Raw genomic sequence first — 23,125 nt, 5'->3', positions numbered from 1 at the left:
AGTGAAGAGACAAACATCGTTTTTTTTGTAAATATTCCCATCCTTTTCGAGGCAAATTAGTATAAAAGAAATTCTCTGCAAAATTTATTTCTGTATGGTCCATTGCTTTATTTGATTATGACAATTTTCATGCCACAAAACTGCCTTTCTCAGCTAGCTATTTCTTTGGCTGCACTCTTCCAACCTTGCCAATGAGGCGAATGATTTTCAGTTTCATTGATGATAAGCAGCAGTTTTGACGTGTCATAGTGCATAGCTCCAGTCATATACATTCAGAGAAAACTGTTCATGAATTGTCTGTCATCAGAGAGTACTTGTGCTGTTTGACATGAATTAAAAACTCGATGGAATGCATTTCATTTCCAGAAACTCACTTCTTTCCAGCGACATACTCCTATTTCTAATTTTTAGCTTTCTATTTGGGCATCTGAGGCAGATGCGTGTTCTACCTTTGCTCAGGATAACAAAACCAATCGGTACCATCAACAACAATGTTGTGAGTATCTGCAGTAACATAGAGAGCCATTTAAGCTTCTTTCTCATCATCTGCATATCTCACCACAGATGCAGATATAAGAAAACGAAGCTTTGTAGCTGAAATAAACATTTCAGCTCCTCGAGTCTGTTCTACCATTTATTACAATCATGGATGATCTCATTTTGGCCTGAACTGTTTCCTGCATGCTCTCCTTTACCCTTTAACCAATTAAAATCCATCTCTTCCCTTAATCTACTGTGACCCAGCCACCATACCACTCTCAGAGTTATGACTTTCAAAGATTTATGATCCTTTGAGACAAATAATTTCTCCTCATCTCTGTTTGAAATGCTACTCTCTATGCTCGAATTCTACATTGCCCCACAAGGGGAAACATCCGGCTAATTTGTCAATCCCCTTTGACATCGACTATACCAACATCAGATCTCCGCTTATTCTTCCAAACTCCAGAGATATTTGGTCAAAATTATTTAATATCTCTTCAAAAGTCAATGTTTGACACTGAGATCCAATTGAAGGCATTGATATTCCCAACCAAGGGATAAAATGTGTGCAATTTGAAGTCTATTCGGATTCAGAACAAAACACCTGCTGAGTGCTGAATTTTGTTTTCACATGCTGAATCGCAAATGGCTTCCCAGTTTATCAAGTGAGCACACGTGTCACTGATCAAAATATTATTTCGGCAGAGGAATGACAACTTCTTGGAGTGTACACAACTCACTGAGCCATGTTGTGACTTCAGCCAGAAGACCTGAAAAGAGAAGTTTGAAGGTACTAGAAATGACTTGTGCAGAAATTTCGCAGATTTGTCAGATGACCATGAGACATATTTACTGGAGGACAATAGGTGGAGTTCGTGAGTTTTTTTGCAATTGTTATGGTATAATGCTAAAGGAGAAAAGAATTTCAGCTGAAGAAAATTACTGTGTGGAATGGACAGAATGTTTTATTTTTCTCTACAGTTATTTCTCAATTTTTTCGAGTTTCCATTCCCCTGTTGAGGGAACAAAAACTGCATTTGCCAACGTAAGTCATATCTGCCTTCTTATGATCGCTTATCGTTTCATTAATCGAAAAAGCTTTTTTTGTGGACCTTGTCTTACTACAGACTGCCAGATATTCCAGAAAAATTAATTGTCACTTTTGGAGCATTGCAATATTTACTTAAAGATGTGGAGAATGGAGTGGACCAGACACGCTTTGGCAGGAATTGAGATAGGGAACGTTCCACAGTTAACTTGTGGTAGCAGTGATATGCCTGATAAGGCAATTATATACGATTGCTCCTACTTTTGGTCATGCAGGTGGTCTGTTTACAAAACCAATCAGATTCAATTCAGAACAACCGTATGGCCAAATAACTGATATCTTCTAGGTATTGGTTGCAGATCCTTTGACCAGAATACAATCATGGATTCATTAGTTGATTGGAGGGGTGTCAAATGTTTCATATCGATCAATTAGGAAGTTTGTGTGTGTTGTTTCTGTGAGAATTAGAATGAGGAAGCAGGTAAAAAAAGACTATGCTTCATATCTGGGCGGGGTGACTTTGAATTATAGTTGCAACAAGAGATGTTAGAGCAGAAATAGAGCCATGACTCATTCTTATTATGGCAATACATTAGCAACCGGTGATATATGTGACTACTATGAATGAGATTGAAGGTTTTACTTCTGTACTCGAAAGCTTAGGTTCAACGGGCTCCAAAGATGACGTCTGTGCACATATTGATTTCAAGAACACTGTATTTGAAAATAGTAATACTGACATCTGCCTGCGGGGCATTTTATGCTAAATTAAAATGCATCATTCTTGACTGAAATGCGTTTGTAGTTGACTTAATCCGCCAAGAATCTGTTCCCACAGCAAAACCAAATGCAGGGCACTGACGGAGGTTTTCATTACACACTGTGTTGCTGCAATTCCAGGGATTTCCAAATTGCAGAAATCTGTCATTAAGCAATAAGATCAAGTAAGGACATTAGAGGCGTTATCATTGACTTGGAAAGAAAATGATCTGATCATTGCAATTTTGGAAATTACAAAAGCGGTTGCAGCGTGATAGACAAATTTGCATGCTAAATACTTATTACATTCACAGTCACGAGCTGACTTTGACAAAGTTAATTGCCTACATCCTTTGCGAAGAGCAAACAGTAATCATTGAATGTGGATCTGGGATATCCTGGAGTAAAGCCAACCACTGAAATTTTAATGAGGAAGCAACCTTGTTAAGGAAAGGGTGTATGATTATACCACAAAGAGACAGCCAACGCTGGTAATTGATTTCGAAAGCAATACATTTTGAAATGCAGAACATGATGTGCCAATTGACAAATGCAGCCAATCCAGCAAATTACATTCACGCTGTTTTTGTGAACATGATGACGGGCACTCAAGGACATTTGTGAAAATGCTAGCATATGGTTGTCAGGTTCAAACAGATTTAGACAGTCGTATTTGTCAGCATAGATGGTGTATCGCAGTAGAATAGAAGCAACCATCTGTGCATGCTGCAGATATGTTTAGCAGAATAGAAAGGACAATATTATGATAACAAGACATTATAAGATACTTCTACAGTGTGAAAAGGGAAAGCTATGATAACAAGACATTATAAAATACTTCTACAGTCTGAAAAGGGAAAGCTATTATACTAATTCTACTCGACTGTTTGTCGGATTTCACAGGAAATTGAGAATGACAACGGACCTACCTACTTTCCTCCGCTAAAAATGTATAGGGATCAATGTTGTAAAATGTGCCACGTTTTCTTTCTCCATTTCAATGGACCAGCAGAGGACATAAATTTTGTTTCAAGCTAGTTGCAAATTGTTAACTATTGTATCGAAATTTGCAGACAAACCAGTTTTATTTGGATCATAGTCAGCACACTTTCGTTTCCTTCTTGAAACATACCACAAATTCCAATTGAAGAATATCAGTTCAAAGAATGGTTAGAGCCTTGCTGCATATTTAATCAACACCACATCAGTGAAAACTAGGTTTACATCTATATATCATGTTGTTACTTCAGGGGAAAGGAAATTGCGAAAAAAAGACAAACAAACTGAAATGCATGCTGCATAGTTATAAGTAGATCAATAGAAATTCCAAAACAAGGCATGTTTGATCCAGCTCGAGGTGTAAGTCAGAGTTCAGCTCCAAGTCAGCGTGAAATAGATAGGAAGTTGCATATTCAAATCTTCATTAAGATTGCAATCACTCTTTGTTCAAAAGACCACTGCTCAGACCCAAGCTAAATTGGGCCCTCACCCTTACCAGACATTCTAAATATTTCTGTTCACGAAACATGAAGCCAATTGCCCTTTTGATTTGTGAGTGCATAAAAATAAATTAAGGAAAAGTTTCAGGTTGGAGTTGGAAGTGCGAAGGGAAAAGAGAGCTTCACGTGAGAAATATATTTCAAAAGACAAGGGGAAGCGAAACGTTAGATATTCCATATACAGCATTGAAGAGGTCTGTGGTGTGCAAAAATCGAACGCTAGTTTCAGTTGACGGGCAGATACAAAGTTTAATATCAAAACAGAAAAACATGTAGTTTCACTTGTGTTCCTCTGATGTTAGATTGGTAGAAGCAAAGGTTTTCTGTCTTACTCGTTATTGAATGTATTGAAGGGTATGATATCAATTCATTTGCAACACAGCTAGGAAGCACATCTAATTATAATCCAGATTCTCCCCGATATCCTATTGATCATTGAACCACGATCAGATCCACCTATATGTGTCATAATGCTTTAAAGAGCACTACACTCAAACGTGCATTTAGCAATAAAATTTCCAATTTTCCAAGGACTACTCTATTGCATTTAAGCGTGTCAAAAACCTTGTTACATTTGTCTATTAAATTAATTAACAATCGCGGTGGATTAGTGTCAAGATAGCATGAAACATTACAATCACTCTCACGTATATTGTACCAGAAAGAAACATAACTCGAAAAACTAATAAAATCACCCCCAAAGGAAAACTTATCTTTTCAACAAATATAAATTCTGGAGTTGAAATGGTGCTTCGAAAGAATAAAGACTCCCACACCAAAATTTTGTTTCGAACCAATAATGTTGTATGCATTCAGAATAGATTCAAAACAGAATAATCCTGAGGTGAAAGAGTACATGTACAGAAATTAAATATAAAAATTGGAATTGTTCTCTTGGTGAGGAGACGGCTTACACAAGATGTGATCGAAGTTGACACTATTCATGAAATGTCTGGAGAGTAAATAGGGAGAAACTGCCCTCCCTACATTAACGATGGAGAACGAGAGAAGACGCTGAAGGAAGTTGAAAAGGTGGCAAATATGATATCAGAAAAGAAACAAATCACACAATAAAAGCCTGGAATGCTTCATCTGGAAAGGTGAAGGAAGATGTTCAAATGAGGCATTTAAGGGGCCTGAGCCTGCGAGTTGATCTTAAATAACGCGTAAAGGTGTTCAGAATGTGAAGATGTATGTTGGAAAGTCATAATGTTCATTGGATATGGACTGTCTACAAAATGGATAAAATGGCCTTCGCCAGAAACTTAAACCTGCGCCATTGTACAATTTTCAAACTGATTCAGAAATCCGAATCAAAAGATGCAAAAATTATTATTATCAGTAATTTGGAGAGCTGCCCCTCTAACTGACTATGCCAGACTGCTTACTAGTCGTTAAGTGGCTTTTCAGAGTGAGTGCAGATTTGTCTACTTAAAAAATTGCAGTGCGTGTGGTGAATATGTTACTGCATTGCTGTCAGCTCCAGATCTTCTTTCCCAATGAACTGAACTGATGGCGATTTAATTCAAAGAGAGTATGGTGTCTGATTTAGAATGGATGCATATGGTGTTATTTTAATATGGCTGCTGCCCTGGTCTTTCTACAATTTAGAATTCAGAGATTTTGATCGTGCATTGATACAATTTTGTGAGTTGCTGCATGTTGCTAACCAAGAATGTGAGTTGCTCAGATGGTGCAAATGAAGCAGGTTGTTGACATATTGTCGTTTGGTTTCAAACTCCCTAAATAAAGTTTGCCTAGCGCGTATAAAGGAACATGAAAACATCCATTGAGTCTCATGATTTATGACTTATACATGGGCACTTCAAAGGTACAAAGCGGGTTCATACACCTACAGTATTATGTGGATGGTTCAGCTATGCTTGTTATTCTTAAACTCCAGAAGTAAATGACAGGATATTTAGCCGAGGTAATTTAATTGAATGACAAGGAGCGATGTCATGTCTCACTTCTGTTTAACATATTAATTTCATGACATGGAAATATTGCTTGTCACTTTTAAGTTCATGCTGAAATGTTATCTTCCTGCATGCCACTACCCTGTGTGAGGATTTGGGAAACGTAATGAGCACTATGTGATCATCAGGGAAATTCTCAAATTCTGTCATTATGGTTGCTAGAAGATCAATGAAGAGTAAGCTTAATATAGATGACATTAGACTGTCTGCCTGTGCACTCTTGTGTGATAATCTTGTACTGGCATTCTTTCTTTCCCACAAGAGAAGCCAAGTTCTTTCCTCATTCTGAGTTTACTCTGACACAATCGAGCGCTGGTCCTAATTCTGATTCGTTTCAGCTTCGTGGGAATACTTCAATATCACTCTGAATTAAACAGTGACTTGATATCAGGGAAATTCTCAAATTCTTACATTATGGTTGCTAGAAGATCAATGATGAAGCAGCTTAATACAGATGACATTAGACTGTATGCCTGTGCAACCTTGTGTGATAATCTTGTACTGGCATTCAGATTAGTATGACAGGGGGGCGCAACATCGAGGGACAAAGGGCCTGTACTGTGCTGTAATGTTCTATGTTATATGTTCTATATGTTCTATGAAATCACTCTCATGCGAATGCACTTTCTGTAGTTATGTACAAGGCATGACCACAGGGTCCTTGTGATGCAGCGAGAAGATCATGAGCACTGGCTATCCACCAAGAGACATGACCAAATATCACTGGTATCCAAACACACCATGAAAGGGGACACCAACTCGACTGGGGCAATAGATCCATGCTGGGATAGGCTAAACAAGGACACACGTGGGAATTTTTAGAAGCCTGTCATTCAAACTGGAATCCCATCAATGAATAGAGAGATTTGGATCCCATTTATCAAGTTCTCAGAAACATTACAGGAAATGATATCACCGACCACAACATCCCAAGACACATAAATAGCATAAAGAACACAAAAGCTTCAGTGGAGAACCATCGATGATGTTACCTAAGATGGTGACGAAACATCCAAGAGAAAACTCACCAACTGAACAAGCAAACCCGAAACCGGCATTTAACATATACATGGAGGAATGAAGTGGTTTCAGAAGGTGGCAATGAGTGATAGAATGAAGGTGCTCATGGATGCACAGAGATAGGGCACTGAATATAATTGAAGGATAACACTAAAATATGGAGTCTTGTAAAGCTGAAGTATAGCACCAACTACCAAAGGTTACAAGGATGGGCATACACAATAAGTTGTGGGCGTTGTCAGAAGTAATGTTTGGGATAAATGGGGATGAGAAACCTTATCAGCCATGATTGAATGGTGGAGCAGACTCGATGCGCTAAATGGCCGAACTTCTGCTTCTATGTCATATGGTCTTATGTGGAAAGGCATTGGAGGTAACTGCAGAGAAAATGACACATATTACATAACAGCAATACAGAACGTTGTCAGAAACTGAATCTTTTTCAGGAATTGGAATGTGTGCCAAGTCTGAATGCATGTCCAGTATTAAAGAGATGGCCAACGTTACAGAAACAAGACGGAGTTTAGAGGCTGCAGCGTGTTGCAGACAAAGAAATGATTTTCAAGCTTGTTGAATGTTATAGAGAAAAGATGGATTGCAGAAACTTAAGCAAGTTTCAGAGATAGAATGGTAAGTAGTTTTTAAAAAAATAAATAAGTTTATACAGGCCAGGATGTTTTATTTTTTCTTGACTGAAGATGATACGAGATAAGAAGGGGTTAAATGGAATGGACATAAAAAGGATGCTTCCTACGTACTTTTTTTTTCTTCTTTGCTACCCTGTGCTTTGTCAACCTTTCGGACCTATTAACTAACAGTATAACGTATAACGTTTGCACAGTCTATATGTCCTGCGAATGACTTGCTCTACTCTACGCTGGAAATTTAGTTTAAATCCACCCCAAATACTTAGCAAACGACACCACGACGTGCTACCTTTATTCAGATGTATGCCCTCTGATTTTTATTGTCACTTCCCCAGCAGCGATATGAATACCTCTGAAATCTAAAAACCTCCTGCCCCGGTATACATCAAATTAGAGAATATGAATCCACTCTTTTATTACATCCTGCTTAGTTATACACTTGGTAAAGTCTTAATCTTTTGTATGTCACACAAATAACCAGAACCAAGCAACAATATAAACAAAAAAGAATTGTGAAGTCTTTTAAGCTGTACTTAAGTCCTTAACTTACATGAATATCCAGTCTCAGGAGAAAGGGGAGAAATTACCTCTAGTTAAAATCATGTCTCTCAGTAAGCTCACATTTTGACTTATGTGAAAAATGCTGGGCTATGTTCCATCTTCTGGGACATCATCACTTTTGATATTTCTCTTAACCTTTCTGACACAACTCAAAGGTCACCTCTCGCTTCTTTTGGGTTCTTCCACGCTCATTGATTATTTTAACTGCGTCATGCATCACCAGGTCCAGCACATGACTGCCGCTGGTTCATCTGTTTCTGGGACTTCTCGGCCCGCACTGCTCTTTTTTAAAAAAAATGTCTTTCCATCCTCGGAATTCAAGGCAAGATTTCCAATCTCCCTCTGTACAGTTGGGGTGTCTTCTCTGTGGCTACAACATTTAAAATCTTTGTTTTGGCTCCCGAATCTCAAACTTTTCCTAAAATGGCATACTCCATTTCTTTAGTCAGATCCACAGCTTGACTCCTCAGGAATACTGACTGACTGTCAAGGAGTCCTTACCTAGCCCCCTGCTCTGAATTCAGGAAGACGTTCGACCTTGCTTCCCTGAGTACCAAAGTCAAGCTGCATCAATTCCTCGTTTCAATGAAGTCAAACTAACATTCCATGTCAAAGAAACACCTCGTGGTACAATCATGTAGAATAATCAGGACTGTAACAATTCTGACTATCAACATCAGAGATGCTGTTGTCATGATTGTCGACATTGCCATGCTGCTATCCATCCATAGAAAGAGAATGATTCAAGGCGTTGTCATTAACATGAGCTACTTAGGCGTTAGAACCTTTCTTTTTTTGGGGGAGGAGGGTGTGGGGGGGAATGCTGAAATTATAATGTACATTGCAAGACCAAAACTGTTAAATGCAAGCTGAGTCACAAAGTGTGCACTAACAATAAATTGACTTGAGAATCTCAACTCTTAACAGTAACAATCCTCAGTGTCCTCCTTTGCAGTGGTGACACAAGGACAACATACAGTGAGAGGAAAAGCTACTGAACAATTGTCAGATTTGATGTTTCAGTCAAATCCTTGAGTACTCATGACAGTAAAACATTGCCGACTCATAAGCTCAAAAACCGACAGTTGCTAAGCCAAAGATGTCTGTACAACATCAACGACATTCACAGGATAGATGATGGCTGCACACATGAAGACCTCTGGACAGTGAACTGAAACCAATTGTCACTTCAGCTAAAAATACATGCCTTCAGTACCAGAAAACCTAGGAAAGGAGTGTGAATAATACAGCATTGACAGAGATGAATAGGTTGAACTCACAGAATCATAAATTCTGGACGCTGTATATTTGGAGAGATATTTGAGTACATGAGCAGAAATAGAAAGAGAAAGTGGCTCAGAAGAACCATCTATAAAAATAAACGTGGGTGATTCGTTCACTTCCACAAGATCCTCTGTTCTTCTAAAACAATGAAAATAATGAAAACAATTGGATGTCTGACCCACACCAGGTGATCTTCAACACAACGTCATGCACTATAGTTGTGAGATAAAGAAAATGAGTGAGACATTATGAAACAGATTGTGTTTAAACCGATAAGATAACTGAAGGTCACTGTTGTGAATTCCACAAAATTTAAACATAATCAATATAAATGCTGTGCCACAGGGTGCATTGTGGTACAGTGTTAAGGTCCTGACAACTGACCAAGGAACCCACGTTCAAATCTAAACTGTTCGAGAGATTATCGTCATAGAGTCATAGAGATGTATTGCATTGAAACAGACCCTTCAGTCCAACTCGTCCACGTTGACCAGATATAGCAACGTAATCTCGTCCCATTTCCCAGTACTCGGCCATTATCCCTGCAAATCCTTCCTATTCATACACACATCCAGATGCCATTTAGCTGTTGCAATTGTACTAGCATCCACCACTTCATCTAGCAGTTTATTCCAGACACACACCACACTCAGTGTGAAAACGTTGCCTCTCAGGTCTTTTATATATTTTCCCCCTCTCAACCTAAAAATATGGCCTCTAGTTATGGACTCCCCTACTGGGAAAAAAGACTTTCTCTACTTTTCCTATCCATTCCCCTCATGACTTTATAAACCTCAATGTGGTAACCCTCCACCCTTCAACGCTCTCGGCAAAACAGCCCCAGTCTATTCAGCCTTTCTATAGCTCAAATCTTCTAACACTGGCAACATCCTTGGAGATCTTTTCTGAACCCTTTCAACTTTCATAACATCCTTCCAATAGGAAGGAGTGGAGAATTGCAGGCAATATTCCAAACGTGGTCTAACCAACAACCTAACAACATACACTTCTAATCCTTTCCTCAATTGGCTGACCAATTAAAGAAAGCAAACCAAATGCCTTCTTCACTATCGTATAGAACATACAACACAGAACAATACAGTGCAGAACAGGCCCTTTGGCCCTCGATGTTGCGCTGACCTGTGAACTATTGTCAGCTCGTCCTCCAACACTATCCCATCATCATCCATGTGCTTATCTAAGGATTGTTTAAATCCCCCTAATGTGGCTGAGTTAACCACATTAGCAGGCAGGGCATTCCACGCCCATACCACTCTCTCTGTAAAGAACCTGCCTCTGACATCTGTCTTAAATCTATCACCCCTCAATTTGTAGTTATGCCTCCTCGTACAAGCTGGCATCATCATCATAGGAAAAAGACTTTCACTGTCCACCCTGTCTAATCCTCTCATAGTCTTATATGTCTCTATCAAATCCCCTCTTAGCCTTGTTCTTTCCAATGAGAACAGAACCATGTATCTCAGCCTTTCCCCATAAGACCTTCCCTCCAGACCAGGGAACATGGTAAATCTCCTCTGCACCTTTTCCAGTTCTTCCACCTACTTACCGAAATATGGTGAGCAGAAGTCTACATAATATTCCAAGTGTGGCCGCATTAGCTTTTTGTTTAGTTATGGCATGATATTGCAGCTCCGGAACTCAATCCCTCTATGAATGAAACCTAAAGCACCGTATGCCTTCTGAACAGCACTATCAACCTGGGTGACAACTTTCAGAGATTTATGTTCATGGGCTGCAAGATCTCTCTACACTACGGAGAATCTTTCCCTGGACATACTACTCTGCCTTCCTCTTATTCTTCGCAAAGCGTGTCACCTCACATTTAGCTGCATTTGCTACCTCTCAGCTCAATTTTGCAATTTATCCAAGTCCCCCTGCAAACTGTAACATCCTTCCAAACTCTCCACGACTCCACTGACTTTAGTGTCACCTGCAAATTTACTAATCCACCCACCTATGTCTGCATCTAAGTCATTTATAAAAATGACAAACAGCAGAGGTCCCAAAACAGATTCTTGTGACACACCACTAGTAATCGGAGTCCAGGCTGAATATTTCCCATTAGCCAACACTCGCTGCCTTCTTTCAGAAAGCCAGTTTCTAATCCAAACTGCTAAATCACCCCCAATTCCATGATGTGCATTTACTCCAACAGCATACCATGTGGAACCTTATCAAAGGCTTTACTGAAGTCCATGTATACCACGTCAACTGCCCTACCCTCATCTACATGTTTGGATACCTTCTCAAAAAACTCAATGAGGTTTGTGAGATCCGACCTGCCCTTGACAAAATCATGTTGACTGTCTGAAATCAAATTGTCGCTTGCTAGATGTTTATAAATCTTATCTCTTATAATCCTTTCCAAAACATTTCTTACAACAAAAGTAAGGCTCACTGGTCTATACTTACCTGGGTCATCTCTACTGCCCTTCTGGAACAAGGGCACAACATTTGGATTCCTCAAGTCCTCTGGTACTAAACCTATAGACAATGACGCCTTAAATATCAAAGCCAACGACTCTGCTATCTCCTCCCTAGCTTCCCAGAGAATCCTCGGATAAATCAATCCAGCGCAGGGGACTTGTCTACTTTCACTCCTTCCAGAATTAGTAACACCTGCTTGAAACTAACCTCAATCCTTTATAGTCTAATATCTCGTACCTCATTCTTCTCCTGTACAATACTCTCCTTTTCCTCAGTGAAAAAATGAGAAATGTTCGTTTAGCACCTCTCCGATGTCTACAGGGTCCACACTCTGTCTTTGACAGGCCCATTCCTACCCTAGTCATCCTTTTATTGCTCACATACCTATAAAAAGTTTTAGGGTTCTCCTTTATTTTATTTGCTAAAGAATGCTCTTTGCTCTTCGTAACTCTCTCCTTAAATCCTTCCGAGCGGATTTGTAATTCTCCATCACTTCATCTGAACCATCTTGCCTCATCAACGCATAAGCATCCTTATTCTGCTTAACAAGAGATGCAATTTCTGTAGTAAACCACGGTTCCCTTACCTTATCACTTCCTCCCTGCCTGGCGTTGAAGTGGACACATTTCAAACCAGTTTGCTGACTGCCAGCACATTCCTGTGACCCTGAAATATTGTCCCTGTCCTCACTACTCTCATCCTCCTATGAACTGCAACTAAACCTCAGCTTCCCAAACCCCTGCTGAGCTACTTTATACTCACCAGGATAGCACCAGCAAATTTACCACCCAGGATATTAGTACCCCTCTGGTTCAACTGAAGACCGTCCTGTTTGTACAGGTCCCACCTTCCCCATAATGAACCTCAGTTATTCACGTACTTGAAACCCTCCTTCCTGCAACATACTTGCAGGCAAATATTTAGTTGATATCTCTCCCTCTTCCTTACCTCGCTATCACATGGAATGGGTAACAAAGCAGAGATAACAACTCTGTTTGTTCTAGCTCTTAATTTCCACCTTAGTTCCCTGAAATCCTGCCTTACATCCCATCCCTACTTCTACCTATGTCGTTAGTAATGACATCGACCATGTCGTGAAGAGGCTGGTCACCCTCATTTCAGGACCTCAAAGATACGATCCAAGACATCACGAACCCTGGCAACACAACAAATGTGAGTCTCGTTCGTTGCCAACAAACCTTCTATTGAGCGTCTAACTATTGAGTCCCCAATGATGAACACAATGACTATCTGCCTGTGACTCTGCTTTCAACCTCTTGTATGAACCTGCACTCCAGAGTCTCTTTGCTCAGCAACGCCCCCTAGGAACTTGCCATTAAGTGTATAGGTCCTGCTAAGATTTGCTTTCCCAAACTGCAGCACATCACAGTTATCTAAATTAAACTCCATCTGCCACTCCTCAGCCCATTGGTCGATCTGATCAAGACCCCGTTGTAACCTGAGGTAAACTGCATCACTATCCATACACTTCCAGTTTCAGTGTCATCTGCAAATTTACTAACTGTACCTCCTATGTTCATATTCAAACCATTTATATAAAATTACGAAAGGTAGTGGACCCAGAACCAGCCAGTCATGGCTCTCCATCAGTGCCACTCCATTGATCACAGGCCTCCAGTTTGAAAAACCAACGGTCCACCACCACCCACTGTCATCTACCTTCGAGCCAGTTTTATATCCAAATGTCTAGTTCTGCCTTTATTCCACGAGATCTAACTTTGCTAACCAGTTTGCCATGGGGACCCATGTCAAACGTCTACCACTCTGCCCTCATCAATCCTCTTTGTTACTTCTACAAAAACCCAATCAGGTTTGTGAGACATGGTTTCACACACACAAAGCCATATTTCCAAATACGTACAAATTCTGTTCCTCAGGATTTCTTCCATCAACATGACCATCACCGACAACAAGCTTACCAGTCTACATTTCCCCGGCCTGTCCTTACCACCTTTCTTAAATAATGGCACCATATTAGCCAACCTCCAGTCTTCTGGCATCTCACTTGTGACTATTGATGATACAAATATCTCAGCAAGGGGCACAGCAATCACTTTGCTAGCTTGTCACAGAGTTCTAAGGTACACCTGATCAGTTCCTGGGGATTTATCCACCTTAATGCGTTTCACGACATCCAGCAGGTCCTCTTCTGAAGTATGGACATTTTTCAAGATGTCATCTTTTATCTCCCCACATTCTATACCTTCCATGTTCTTTTCCACAGTAAACAATAATGCAACATACTCGTTTAGTATCTCCCCCATCTCGTGCAGCTCCACACAAAGGCTACCTCGCTATTGGTATTCACTCCAAGTTAATATTTTGTCCTTAATGTAATTGTGAGATTCCTTTGGGTTCACCTCAACACCATTTGCCAAAGCTATTTCATAACCTCTTTTTAGGCCTCCAGATTTCCCTCTTAAGCATACGCCTGCTGCTTTTATATTGTTCTTGGGATTCACTCAATCTCTCCTCTCTGCACCTGACATAAGCTTCCGTGTTTTCTTAACCAAAGGGAATATACTGTCTCTGGATTTTCATGATCTCATTTCTAAAGGCTTCCCATTTTACAAATGACCTTTTACCTGTGAACATTTTCCCCCAATCAACTTTTGAAGTTTCTTGCCTAATACCGTCAAAATTAGCCTTGCTCCAATTTAGAACTTCAACTGTTCAATCTGGTCTATCCTTTTCCATCACTGGTCAGTCACCTGCCCTCCGTTGTTTCCTAAGAGTAGGTGCATCCACAGCTAGATTTAGTAAATGCTATGATAATCAAATGGTTGATTTGACCCAGGTTCACTCCACCTGTTATGTTGTTCCCCAGTGACTACAACACCAGTCTGTACAGAATTAAACTGTGCCACGAGAGGTTTTCGTCTTTTATTAATAAGAGGCCGATTTCAGTGCGCTTTATGTCTTACTGAAAGAGGGCGAAACAGCTCCATTACGAAGACAGGAATGAACAACTGGATGACAAGTTGTATCGTCGTTCATGTGGAAAGTCTTCACTGTATATTCGTTGCAGTTATTGGTGTTCTTGGTGAGTCTGCACATCCACATACTTTTTTTGTCTACTGTATTACTTATTGCACAATTGTAATTCAGCAAATGCAGATATTTTGATCTTCACACAGGCTTAATTCATTCTGTGAATGATAATGTTTAAATTGACTTGACTTAATTTTCACTCAGCAGTTCGTTCCTTCTGAATCCAATTAATAGCATTTGCCCATAGCTGCCATATGTTTCGATGGGTCCTTGTCAAGATTAAAAATAAAGTTTCTGAATCTCCAACGCAAATAAAAATCCGAAGTTATATTGTAGTCGATACACTGAATACTTGCAGCATTAGATACCTGGTAGGACACGTAAATCAAGGATAAATATTGAAATCGTTTTAGAAACCAGTTTCAGTCCTGCAGCTCACTACCTTCCATTTCGATTTCACACCAATGTTTCACCTTCCACATGGTGTGATGTTAGAAAAAGTATGAATTGCCTTTCATAAATCAGATGATATGTTCCATTCATTTTCAATTGTGCCGTTTCCAATCATTGCTGCAATGTCGTTAAATATTATGTTTTTGCTTACCTACGAGTGACTCTGTCAGTCGGCCCCACAAATAATATTCCATCAGGTCACTCTTACCTTGACTGACGATGTTTCCTTGTCCAATGTAATATTTTGTCCAACATTCAGCTCTTCTTCCTCGAACATGGAATAAACTGTATTACTGCAATCAATCATAATCTCATGATTTACACACTGCTGACGTGCATGCGCGACTTCTTCCTAAATAGTAATTATTTTCCTTTTTTTATTTGAGTGATAGATACTCTCTCCAACAGATAACGCAGCTACAAGTAGAACAATGTATATTTCAGGTAGGTCGTGTCTTCTGAGAGACAGTACGAAAACAGGCTCAGGATTTAGCGAGGTCTGATGATGTCAACCGATGTATGATTTTCGACGGCTGAATAAATCAGTTACAGGAATACAATGCGTAGAACAAATGTGCCTTATAACCCTGACCATTAAAATAGTTCCCTGTCCTAATTTTAGGTCTGAGATCTGCTTTGCAGGGTCTGAAATCGCATTTAAAGGAAGGAAAGGCATTAATAATCACCTACGTGAGGAATTTTCCTCCTTTTCATAACTTCTTAATGCAAATTCCATCAGAGCACAAGACAGCTTTCCAGATATCTCATCGTAGCAGAACGGACGAATGTCAGATATCGGCAAGAGATGAATTTCCAGTTGCTTGCCGACCAGTGCCCGAAAAGCAATGGATGGATATTGTCCCAATGAGTAAAAGCGAGCGCTGAAAGAGTAATGTAAGACATAATTTGCTTTATAAAAATAAAGACACTTGCCAGTATGATTATGAGAAGGAAGAAGCACTTCACATTATGAAGGTAAAATTGATTTCAACAAGAAACATGCTCAACAGTTCCTCTATCAACGTCATTCATTAACCCTTAGTGCTCAGTTTTACTACGGAGTATTTGTTCTATTAGACGTCCTTAAACATGTTAAAACGTGACATTATTTTGATTAAGTACACCATGATCGACTAGTTAGCAACATTAATCAGGAGCCTGTATAATTAACAAAGCCCAGTTACAAATTCCATGTGAGATATGAAGCAGAATTCAGTGGTGAGTTGGGTTATATGCAGTTTAGAAGGAACGTCTATAATTATGGCGACAAGAATTATTAATTTAGAAACTACTCTTTCTGGATGTTTTCCAGACCTGCGGTTTTCTCAATGAGGAACATTCGATGTTAATGGAGATGCAATCTTAATAAAAACAAGCTTTTAGTATTAGGTATTGGTATGTAAAATGTGCAACAACTTTGTTGATTAAACCTAATAGACATGAATATAAAAACAGTGAACCCTTTTTGGAAAAATGAGTGAAATCAAAATAAACTTAGTGAAACAGTCAGACATTAACAAATAGACTAACTTAAACTCATGGATGTCAGTAACAGAAACCCATGATTGGATGCTCAGAAACAGTTGCCCTCCAGCTCCTTGTCAATTGTAACCGAAAGTGGTATCTGACAAGTGGAGGGTGGAGAATGTAGACACAAAAGGTAAAAAGGTAAAGCAGACGCTTAAGACAATCAGAGAAAATTCACAGCAATTTGACATCCATGCTTATTATACAGGACACATTTGAGAAAAGTGATAAATTTACGTTCCAATGATGTCTAGGTATACTCTATTCAGTCTTTAAGCAATTGTTTCAAATCTTGATGTTGCTTAATGAAGAAATGGTGTAGATTAGCAAACCACAATACAACATAGTCGAATAGATATTTCCACAACTCATAAAGAATTGAGCGTGTGTTGTATTGTCAGAGGGAAAAGCAGTAAAAAGAGAACTGTGTAGTTGATGGGGCAGTATGACAAAATAATGTAACTTGGGGAATCAGTGCTGGGGAAAAAATGTTTTGCAATGTCAAAGGGTCAGTGCTTAAAGGTGATGCATTATTATTGGGAAGAAGCATTGAAGTGTTGGATGGAAGCACTGAATGAATGTATTGCCCTGAAGCAAGAGGAATGCAGGAGGATTGCTGCACTGAGATGCCAAAATGATATCCTTGTCGACCTCCCTCCATGGGCAAAATTTTCCACGCCACTCTTTTGCTGCACATCTGGCTTATGTTCTATTGGGGAATGATTAATTTGACCAAAAAAAAGATAATCTTGGCATTGTCACAGAACTTCTTTTGGACATTTGCTGTGTAAAAATTAGCCGTTTTACTTCTTTTTCAACATTGCCATTGAAAACGTAGTTAATTCACTTTGGTGCACTTTTGAACATCGTATAGCCCATGGTGAATGATCTAATTAACGATTTTTCATGGCATGTGGAAAGGTGATAATTTGGTACCCGACTGTAAACATTATTGAATGAAGGCATTCATAATGAAATGCCTGAAATGTCGACTCTCCTGCTTCTTGAATGTGATCTGACTTGCTGTGCTTTTCCAGAGCCGCAATTTTCGACTCAAATTCTCCAGAATATGCAGACGTCCCTTTCTCCTTTTCCTCACATGTGCCGAACTTCCTTATCTATAATTGTTTTTACAACTTCATCTTGCTGCATTTTTTGTTTGAAGCATTTCATAAATGGCAGATTAACAGTTAGATTGCAGAGACTTGATAATTTTTTTCCATCAGAACCTTGAATACACATAAAGTGAGGCATTAAAAATACAGCAAAAACATCTTTAGCATAATTTTAAAAGCAGAAGCTTCAGCTAAAATTTCTGTTATTGTAAAACTTGCATTACTTTTTTAGCTTTGAGAAGAAATAGCAACAGAAATCTTATCCTTGTATGGTATATCCTCTTTCATAAAATGTTTGTAACTATAACAATCGGAAAAGTACATTTTGTTAAAGTTTCATTAATATGCCACTGCCAGCAATTTGAATTTCGTGACATCAAAATCGAATAATCTTCCTTTGAGAGTTGTCTCTCTCCCAGACGTTTTATTTTGGCTTCACAAATCTATCAGAACGAGAAGTTATCAATTATTGTGTCTGTGAGCTGATCTTAATATGATGCATATGTTCTTCTTTCTCAACTAACTGAAATAACTGCCTTTCTCAGTCCTCTGCTTGAGCTCATAGATATGATGCACGAAGTTAAGCGAATCAAACAAATGTGTGAAAATATTCTACCATTACCAGCTAAATTTTTGCTGAATATAAAGTTATTTTAATACAAATTCTTCAACTAACGGACTTAAAATCTTTTGAGACAACTTTTCAATGTCACTCAACAAATCTTCATTCATTTCAACACCAGACATTGACGATGAATTATATTTTTCGATAGTACTGAATTCAAATACTACTGGAGAAATGAAGATTGCATCAAATCTTTTTTTTTAAGTTCACTCACCAGGATACATCGCACCATCAATAATTTCAGGTGAACTATCACTCTCACTGAATAAAAAGAGTGTGATGTTTCACGACAAAGGAACAAGGGTTAGCAGGGGATGTGTCATAAAGTATATATCAGTTATTGATGATTGACACTTAACTGGCAGAACATTGTTATAAAATTCAAGCTGACATTTTTTTTGTTCGGGGAAAAAAAAGAAAATGGCCATTTTCCATGCAAAAATAATAAAAAGGACGAATATTATCTCTAAGGGGAGAATTTGAAGCAGACTTCTGATGTGCCATAGGTTCTGGTGTCTCATGCTTGAATCACCAATGTCAGTCTGCAGTTACAAGAAGCAATTTGGGAAGGTATTGCAAATTTATACTTGCTGCTGAATCGAGTGGCACATAAAAACCATAAGACATAGGAGTGGAAGTAAGGCCATTCGGCCCATCGAGTCCACTCCGCCATTTTAATCATGGCTGATGGGCACTTCAACTCCACTTACCCGCATTCTCCCCGTAGCCCTTAATTCCCCGAGACAACAAGAATCTATCAATCTCTGCATTGAAGACATTTAGCGTCCCGGCCTCCGCTGCACTCTGTGGCAATGAATTCCACAGGCCCACCACACTCTGGCTGAAGAAATGTCTCCGCATTTCTGTTCTGAATTGACCCCCTCTAATTTTAAGGTTGTGTCCACGGGTCCTAGTCTCCTCACCTAACGGAAACAATTTCCTAGCATCCACGCTTTCCAAGCCATGTATTATCTTGTACATCTCTATTAAATCTCCCCTTAATCTTCTACACTCCAATGAATACAATCCCAGGATCCTCAGCCATTCCTCATATGTTAGACCTACCATTCCAGGGATCATCCATGTGAATCTCCGCTGGACATGTTCCAGTGCCAGTATGTCCGTCCTGAGGTGAGGGGATCAAAACTGGACACAGTACTCCAAATGGGACCTACCCAGAGCTTTATAAAGTCTCAGTAGCACAATGGTGTTTTTATATTCCAACCGTCTTGAGATAAGTGACAACATTGCATTCGCTTTCTTAATCACAGACTCAACCTGCATGTTGACCTTTAGAGAATCCTCGACTAGCACTCCCAGATCCCTTTGTACTTTGGCTTTACGAATTTTCTCACCGTTTAGAAAGTAGTCTGTGCTTTTATTCTTTTTGCCAAAGTGCAAGACCTCGCATTTGTTCACGTTGAATTCCATCAGCCATTTCCTGGACCACTCCCCTGTCTAGATCCTTCTGCAGCCTCCCCACTTCCTCAGTACTACCTGCCTGTCCACCTATCTTCGTATCATCGGCAAACGTCGCTAGAATGCCCCCAGTCCCTTCATCCAGATCATTAATATATAATGCAAACAGCTGTGGACCCAACACTGAACCCTGCGGGACACCGCTCGTCACTGGCTGCCATTCTGAAAAAGAACCTTTTATCCCAACTCTCTGCCTTCTGTCAGACAGCCAATCCTCAATCCATCCCAGTAGCTCACCTCGAACACCATGGACCCTCACCTTGCTCAGCAGCCTCCCGTGTGGCACCTTATCAAAGGCCTTTTGGAAGTCTGGATAGACCACATCCACTGGGTTTCCCTGGTCTAACCTACTTGTCAACTCTTCAAAGAATACCAACAGGTTTGTCAGGCATGACGTCCCCTTAGTAAATTGAAAGTTTAAGTTTCGTTCTGCAAGACATTGGTGTAACTATATCTACTGTCCTGTGCATAGCATTGCTCGCCTGCTAAAGAATGATACAAATGCGTTGGAGACAGTTCTGAGAAAGGTCACTAGATCAATACCTGAAATGAGGGAGAGAATAATGAGGTGGTTTTTCTAATAAGGAAAAAATGGACAGAATAGAACTATCTACTGAATTGTAGAGTCTACGATTTGGACATTTAAAATGCAATCCCCATTCTGTACTTACCCATAGACACACACATACATATACTCACACACACACACACACACACACACACACACACATACACACACACACACACATACACACACACACACACACACGTGAGAAACTCACATCCTGATGAGCTGGGGAATGGAGAATCTGAATACTTCGAACGTGAAAGCAAATTCCTGTGAAGCAAAGACGCAAATTTACATCAATAGTAGGCAGGTGTGCACAAAGGATCAGCAATTGAATGGCAGAACAGGCTAGGTAGGCTGAACGCCCTACGCCTGTGGCTAATTCATATTTTCATATCTTTCTGTGCCTTAAGAAATGCACCAAAGAATCCCTGTCGGGTCGGTATTTGAATCTACAAAAGGAAAATGCAAAAAATAACTTCTTAAATATCGACTGTAATGTTATGCTCAAAATGGCGATCACGAAGTTGTCATCATTTGTTTTAAAATGCCAGTTTTCCAATCATCTGCCAACATATTGAAAATCTGTCATATGTCCAACTCAAATGACATGCAACTGAAAGTGAGTTTCAAATATTGAACGATGTGGGAACGTCCATTTAAAATAACATTCTCAGAACACGAAATCTGTAAAGCTTATGAGTGCACATTTTCAAAGATCTTCCTGGTTGAATTTTAAACCGAAAACATGTTGTTTCTTTTTTAAATGCACAATATTTAATTTCTTTTTCCTAATCCTTTGCTTTTCTCCTATGCCTTATTATGCCTTTCTCCTATGCCTTTCTCATTTATACCTTATTAGTGCTAAGTACAGATCAGAGGAGAATTATGGCAAATGGAACAGAAGCAACTCAATCTCTCAGCAACTTAACGGACTTGTCTGCACCTGCTGGATGGTGCCCTTACAAAACGGTTGAAGTGGTCTGCATTGTGATTGTTACAGGAGCATTAAGTTTGGTGACTATCATTGGAAACATTCTGGTCATTGTTTCTATCAAAATAAACAGACAATTACAAACTACTAACAACTACTTTATTTTCAGTTTAGCCTGTGCTGATTTGATCATTGGGGCATTCTCTATGAATCTTTACACTATTTATACTGTAAATGGATACTGGCCTCTGGGTCCAGTGGTATGTGATTTATGGCTTACTGTAGACTATGTTGTCAGTAACGCCTCTGTTATGAACCTTCTTATCATAAGCTTTGACCGCTACTTCTGTGTGACAAAGCCCCTTATCTACCCAGTGAAACGAACAACTACGATGGCAGGGATGATGGTTGCGGCTGCTTGGGTGTTGTCTTTTTTCCTGTGGGCTCCTGCCATTCTCTTCTGGCAGTTCATTGTAGGTGAGCGGGTTGTCCAAGAGGGCGAGTGTTACGTACAGTTCTTCTCCAATCCACCTGTCACTTTTGGCACTGCTATAATTGCCTTTTATATCCCAGTTACCATAATGGCGATTTTGTATGTGTACATATCTCGTGCCAGCAAGAGTCGAATGAAGGATGATAGAAATCACTCTGAATTATGTAAGACAACTGTTACTCCAAGTGTAGTGAATGGCAAATTAATGCAACCAAACCGCACCAAAACAACAAATACTCTTGATTTGTTGGAGGTCAACACGAAACCTGACACAATAAGTAATAGAACATCAGGTGCCAGATGGGTTCAAAGAAAAGCGGAGGCACTTTCCAGAGAATCTGACTTACTCAACCTGGTGTCATCAAATGCGAACAAGGAAAACGCTACACAAACGGGCACCAACTGCTTTACTGCATTTCACAATTTCAGGTCAGGCAACTTGACATGCTCTTCAATTTGCAGCAAATTTCAAAAGAATGATGTCTGTGGCATCAAGATGCGAACAGTATCAGGGTTAAACATCAGGAATAGGAACGACAGAGAGAACAGAACAACAAATGACATTGTTAATGTGACCAGAACACATGTTAAGAGGGCAAAGGGTGCTGTATTACGAGAAAAGAAGGTAACTAGGACCGTTCTGGCTATTCTCCTGGCCTTTGTAATTACATGGACTCCGTACAATGTCATGGTTCTCATGGATACCTTCTGCTTAATCTGTGTCCCCAGCATACTTTGGAACATCGGATACTGGCTCTGTTATATCAATAGTACACTAAATCCTGCCTGCTACGCATTGTGCAATATGACCTTCAAGAAAACGTTCAAACATCTTCTCCTGTTTCAGTGCAAGAATATAAGTGCAACAAAATAAGATGTCAATAATAAGCACAATATAGCAAACACTTCTTTAAGTTACATCCAACCATAATAGGAAACTTCAAGCTCATTTGGAAAGATCATGAGTCAAATTAACATGCTTATATGCCATAATGTCAGCATATTTGAATTATATCAATCGAAATGGTAATGTGTCTTCTGAAAAAAAATCTGTATTGAATATCGTGCATATGTATGAGTAAACTGAAATGCCTTTGCCCAATGTTGTAAGCATCAATTCATGTAGTGTCTGATTTTTATGTTGAAGAGCGTTTACTTTTCAAATGAATTCATTATAAATACTTGCAACTG

At 39.4% G+C, this 23,125-nt stretch overlaps 1 protein-coding gene across 1 annotated transcript; it reads left to right on the top strand.

Moving 5' to 3' along the window:
- Window positions 1-21,395: 21,395 nt before the first annotated feature.
- Window positions 21,396-22,808, top strand: LOC140455021 (muscarinic acetylcholine receptor M2-like). The gene has a single exon (XM_072549693.1). It carries the CDS (start codon window positions 21,396-21,398, stop codon window positions 22,806-22,808), a length of 1,413 nt encoding a protein of 470 aa, XP_072405794.1.
- Window positions 22,809-23,125: the final 317 nt, after the last annotated feature.

Source organism: Chiloscyllium punctatum, chromosome 30 (genome assembly GCF_047496795.1).
Source record: "Chiloscyllium punctatum isolate Juve2018m chromosome 30, sChiPun1.3, whole genome shotgun sequence".
Lineage (NCBI taxonomy): Eukaryota > Metazoa > Chordata > Chondrichthyes > Orectolobiformes > Hemiscylliidae > Chiloscyllium > Chiloscyllium punctatum.
This window is presented reverse-complemented; position numbering and strand designations above follow the sequence as displayed.

Bases quoted from the DNA above. Each gene is read 5' to 3' on its own strand.
- LOC140455021 (XM_072549693.1), top strand. From the start codon at position 21,396: ATGGCAAATGGAACAGAAGCAACTCAATCTCTCAGCAACTTAACGGAC.